Source organism: Taudactylus pleione, unplaced genomic scaffold (assembly GCF_031769625.1).
Source record: "Taudactylus pleione unplaced genomic scaffold, aTauple2 ptg000538l, whole genome shotgun sequence".
NCBI classification, from domain to species: Eukaryota; Metazoa; Chordata; class Amphibia; order Anura; family Myobatrachidae; genus Taudactylus; species Taudactylus pleione.
In genome coordinates this window covers 732,488-738,487 of record NW_028284940.1, presented here as the reverse complement: position 1 = coordinate 738,487, position 6,000 = coordinate 732,488, and the positions used below count along the sequence as shown (strand labels likewise).

General features: G+C 43.2%; 1 protein-coding gene across 1 annotated transcript in view; it reads left to right on the top strand.

The window, feature by feature from the left end:
- The first annotated feature begins 283 nt into the window (after positions 1–283).
- The window catches only part of HEATR6 (HEAT repeat containing 6), a 99,698-nt gene continuing 93,981 nt past the window's right edge, over positions 284–6,000 (top strand). The window contains exon 1 of the mRNA XM_088451149.1: positions 284–633. Coding sequence (XP_088307275.1) covers positions 379–633 — 255 coding nt within the window. The 5' untranslated portion in view covers positions 284–378. The remainder of the gene's footprint in view (positions 634–6,000) is intronic.

Sequence of the window (6,000 nt, the reverse complement as noted above, 5' to 3'; positions counted from 1 at the left end):
AAATGTCCATTTGGAAAGTGACTGATGATGTCAGGGTACAACTACTAAAGGGGAGCTAGATCCCCTTCAATTTCTGTACCCTGACGTCATCAGCCAGTGTCCAACGTCATTCTCCACCATACAGGTGGGCATAGAGGGGGAATATATTCTTCTGGCGAGCGCGCAAGGGACAACTTTATTCTTTTGCTGGAAAGTGTGGGCAAAAACTTGCACTTCCGCCCTCACACACGTCACTTCCAGGTACAGCTTGAAGGGGAATTATACCTTTCGATGCACCCTGAATACGTAGAACGATGACGCAATGAACGTTGACCTCAACGAGCTCGGAAGTTACTGTCGGTTACCATAACAACGGGACGTGGTCAGAGTGAGAGGAATATGGCGTCTGAGGAAGGTGTTGGGGATTTGGGAGAAATGCCGCATGGCAGAAGGGTCCCGCCGGCCGCTGCTCCCCATGTATTACCGGACTCTTACAACCTGCCCGATCCTGTGCGGGACTTCCGCCGGCACCTGAGCAAGCTGCACAGTCTGCAGCCCTCCGACTCTGAGGCTTTCCGCACGGAGATCAACCTGCTGCTTGATCAGCTTATTTCCCAGGACTACGCGCAGGGATCCCCGGGGATCGGAGAGGAGGTGCGGGCCGCTCACACTGCGCTGTACAGTACTTGTACTGTATGCTTATTCTACCCGCCGGTGTACCAGTGCTGCCGCTCCTATGTTTAGTACAGTAGGCATGGTTTCTTGCTCATAATATCAATTAAAGTAATATTTTAAACAAACTTCTTATGATCAGGGTGTCAGGTATTGTTTAAAAGAGTGTCTAACCATAACAATTCATAGGGGCATATTTATTATTTGCGGTCTGTCCCCGGAAAAGAAAGCTACAGTTCCGCCACCTGAAGATGGGGTTAGATGCCAGGGCCAAGCATTCTGTAGCCTGGTAAATCTGGCAGCACAGCAGCCCCCACGGAAGATATTGGAAGTATCTGCTGCGGTCTTTCCTTGTTACATCTTGGAGATACTTAATATTTGCTGGTACCCGCCTGAAACGGGTGTTTTCGGAGGCAATATGCCGTTCAGGGGCGAGCTGGTACTAAATGCTCAGGATTCTTGGAGGGGCCCAGTGGGAGCCTGGATCTGACACCGCCGCCCACCCTCTTCTTAGCTGTGAGTAGCCCTGCGCATGCTGCAGTGGGACCAGGGAGACTGCTGCCGCTGAGCAGCAGCATTAGTCTCCTCTGCCTGTGGGGGGGGGGGGGGAGCGATCACACGCAACTAGACGTGGCTGCAACTAGGCCATGCCCTGATAGTAATGGAGCCTTGGCTGGCTCTCTACGACCTTGGTGCCGTTATGTGGTGTTTGAATACTGACAGCGGCACCGATCATTGTCCCCACATCTTGTGTTTTACCCTAGGGGTGCACGTAAAAAATGTATTATGTTGGGCTATTTTATATGCGGGTGATGTGCACACCTTAAGTTGGGTACACACTATGTGACAGCCCATGACCAATATATCGCTAAGTGCATTAGCTTATCTGTACAGCCGATATGTCTGTGAACTACGTCGTTCACAAACATATCGTGTCAGCTGTGCAAACCGCTGACCCACCCATATGCTGCAACAGGGACATGCCGACAATAAAGTCACTACCAGTTTCTGTGGCCAGGTATGTCGGGAGGCGAATTGGTAAGTGTGTATGCACATTAGTTTGTGCTGAACACTTACCAAATCGTTTGGACCATTCGGCCTGTCGGGCAGCTGGCCGATCTATTGTTCAGGTTTGTACCCAGCTTAATACCGCAATGTTACTTCGCATTTAATTTAATTGATCCCCAAATCTGCACTAAAATCCAAAAACCTGATAACTGAAATTATGATTAGTAAAATTAAAACAACTAGTTGTCTTCCTATCAAACATTTAGGGCTTCATTTAGCTTCAATACTAAATAATGACAGCATATTTTGTTTAGTATCACAGTGATGCTAACAAATATGCTGCCAGTATCTAACATTACTTACCTGTCCAGTGAGAGCCCATGGTGTTCACCTCCTCTGCTGTGATGCCGACAGCCTACCACTGCCAGTTGCATGGGAAAGTGTAATGTGTATGCGCAATGTCCATCAGCACATGCACATTGCACTAAAACCCAGCTGGGAGTCTGCAAAGCCTATAAGGCTTCACTGAAGTTGGAAAAGCTTTTGCTGGGTGCCCATTGCCATAAGCAGTACAGTAATAAACAGAAAGCTAAGCTTATCGCTGTTTGGTAAATATTGAACAGAGCTCATAACCTCTTTAGCAAGTGCTAAATTGGTTATGGCTTGTTTAAATAGAGCCATTAGGGGTTTATGTATGAAGCAGTGAAAAGCGTGGAGAAGTTGCCCATAGCAACCAATCAGCTTTGAAGTAGCATTTATCAAGTACAGTCTATAAAATAATAGGTAGGAGTTGATTGGTTGCTATGGGCAACTTCTCCACTGGTCCACTTCTCCACATTTTTTAACTACTTAGAGGGGTATTCAATATGAAATGTTAACTTCACTCTCGAAGTTAACGTTTCATGTCAGAGTTTTTACCTGCGTTAAAGTATCGGGCGCGCTCCCGCTTATACTCGTATTCAATATAAAATTAACGAAAACGGGAAACTCCGAAGTTGGATTTGCGTAAAGTTACGAATTTTTCCTTAAAAAAATTGTAGGACCCCCCCTAAAGCTGTAAAAACATGGGGGATCACTATGGGTACCCCCGTTTTAGCCTTTAATTGAAAGTCGGGGATTTAAATAGCCGCAGCAGGTGTTTTTTCCCCGACATTGAAGAAGTGATGCAGAAGAGCACTTAGGTTATTTTTTTCGTTTTTTTAAGTGGTCCCATCAAATTTGGGGTACATGAAAATGGGTACTAGTTTATATTTATGTCCCTAAAGTAAGTTTTTAAAAATTCTGCATTTGTGCACCTGCCGCTATAATTCTATTCTAGAAAACACCTGCCGCATACTTGCAGAATAGCCCTGAACCTATTTCCCTATTGTTAAACAACTTTTTCCCATTTTTTTTTTAACCCCAATTTTTAAATTCATTTTTTGGAGTGTCCCTATTTTTTTTTTTTTTTTGACACAGTTCATTTTTAAATGTCAGTCCCAGGGGTGCAGGCTATTTTTTTTTAAGCCTGCACCCCAAACCCCAATTCTGCACTTTTTTTTGACACCTATTCAATGGTGAAAAGTTATCCCCGTTTTTTATCAAAGACGCAGTGTTCCGCGGGTGGAGAAATGTGCGGTGACCCGGTCACCGCTGGAGAATAGACGGCGGGCGCATGTGCCCGGCATCTATTCTCCCTTTCTGCAGCGCTTGGGGGCTGCCCCCAAGTATGACGAAAAGGGGACGCGCCTTATGGGCACGCCCCCTTTTCATGCCAACGCACCCTTTTCGGGTTGCCCTCTCTAGCTCCGGCGCCCTGCCTGCCGCCGGAGCTAGAGTGAACACTATATCAGATGGACATCTTAAACACTAGGGGGTAAATGTAATAGGCTGCAGCTTTCAGAATCAGGGAGTCCTTATGCTTTCCCTTTCACATGCTAGAGATTAAGCTCTGTAGATACTTCATGTAAGGTTTTCTCTGCATTATTCCTCCTGTGTTACATGGTTTGGAGTGTTCCACATTCTCTTCTGCGTGTTAGTATATAGCTATTTGACATTATGAGCAGTGGTGCCCCCCTGACACAAACGTCATACAGGTGGTTGTAATGTAGTATTACAAGAAAAAATTTCCTTTCCTGAAAATCCTGAATTAAGTAATAAATAATGTTAAACAATGTTAATGTAACTTTCAATTTTCTATTTAAGCCTGCAGAACTACCTTTATATAAATGCAATTGGAAAATATAATGGATAGGCATAAAGGTATGCAGATGTTAAACATATTTTGATATCCATTGTTGGCATGAGGATATGGAAAAACTTCCCGAAGACCAAGTGTGTGAAACTGCGCTAGAGTAACTAGGATTTGCGGTTTTATTTTTCCTTTTCCTGAGACAATAGCCTGTATGAGATTAAAGGGGGCACATTCATCGGCAATCAGAAAAAAACATTCACAGTGGGTGTTTCAATTGTTTTGGGTGCCCAACGGAGCAAATCAATTGTTACTCCGTTGCAAATATGCTGCCAGTATCTAACATTACTTACCTGTCCAGTGAGAGCCCGTGGTGTTCACCTCCTCTGCTGTGATGCCGACAGCCTACCACTGCCAGTTGCATGAGAAAGTGTAATGTGTATGCGCAATGTCCATCAGCACATTGCACTTAAACCCAGCTGGGAGTCTGCAAAGCCTATAAGGCTTCGCTAAAGTTGGAAAAGCTTTTGCTGGGTGCCCATTGCCATAAGCAGTAGAGTAATAAACAGAAAGTTACAAGGCAAAGCCAGTTCGGCTTTGCCTTGTAAATGACGGCAACTTTAAAAAAACGATCAAGATCAGTCTGCATCCCGCACCTCCGGCAGACTCGATCTCTATTACATCCTGCCCCATTTGTCTGTTCTCCATCCTGTGATGTTACCATAGAAACTTGCACAAACTCAATTCTTCAAAGTATCATAACTTTATCAAAACAATCAATTTTCTGTTTGAAAATATAACATGACTAATAATATTAACATTACATTTCGTACATCAAAATCCATTCATTTGTAACTTCTAATCATGTTTTCCTTTTAATATCCTGTTACATAGCAACTAGGGCAGTGGTACCCAAACTGTGTGCCGTGGCACCCTAGGGTGCCTCCGGTTGGTGGTCCAGCACCAAAACAAATTTTTTTTAAAGTCAGTGTTATGTAAATATGTGGACAAACATAGACGCAAGCCTGTCCACCACCACATAACTGAACCTAAGGATGACATATAAGCACAATTTACTATACTTTACTTACTTTACTACATTTTTTTCAGAATATCTCAATAACAAACTTAAACTTGGGTGCCATGAAAATAATGCTGTTACTCTAGGGTGCCGTGATTCTAAAAAGTTTGGGAACTACTGAACTAGGGATTAGATAGCTCTAGATATATCCTATTTGTAGGTCATTACAGATACAGCTATGTCAAGAGGACAGGTCAATGGCCTCACATATTTTAGTGATACATATTACTGTGACATACTTTTTATAATCGCAGCATAGAGAAAAACTATCTAATTCCACTGTAAGTAGTCTATAGTGCAGATCACTGGATACATACACATAAAAAGAATTATTGGAATGGTGGTAGAAATATGAGATTTTCTATCACTAATTTTATGCAATGTGGATGTCAAGTACATTTGTATTTTGGAGTTGTATTTGTTAATTTACTCCCTTTCCTTGATACCTTTGCAACCATTACTAAACCTCGTCATTAACAGCTGTAGTAACGTTTCGTGCCATTTGGAGTAATTGAAAATGTTCAATCATATTTTAATGTACTCTGCGCAAGAAATTATATTGGTTGCTCTGAAAGGGGTCAATTCAATGAGCTGCATGCCGGCTTGCTCTGCAAGTAAGTGCGCGAATAGGTTTACGGAATCTCTGAGAGTGCCCAATAGGGCCGTGTATACAAATGCAATAATTCGGGACGTAATGATTTGCTGTTGCTGGCATTTCCATGGTGCTGCAATAGCACATTGCTGGGCTCGCGGCTAGTTGAGTTGACCCAAAAGTGTTTTTTTTCTGATTAGATCTTATGAAGTTAAATAATTTTGTATAAAATCAAGATAAAACTACATAGTCCATGTAGGGGGGTATCCAATTAGCTCCGAACATTGTTTGGGCGCTAATGGATCCCCCGGGACTATCCAATTAGCCACAAAGTCCGCCCGATACCGGCATTTATCTGGCTTTTTTTTCGGGACCTGATGTGTCCCGAAAAATATTCCAAAAGTGCTGTTTTTTCACCCCTGAAATAGTGAAAACACATAGGTCCGCAAGCTTATCGCGGATCCTATGTGTTTTCAGGAGAAATATGCTATTATTTTG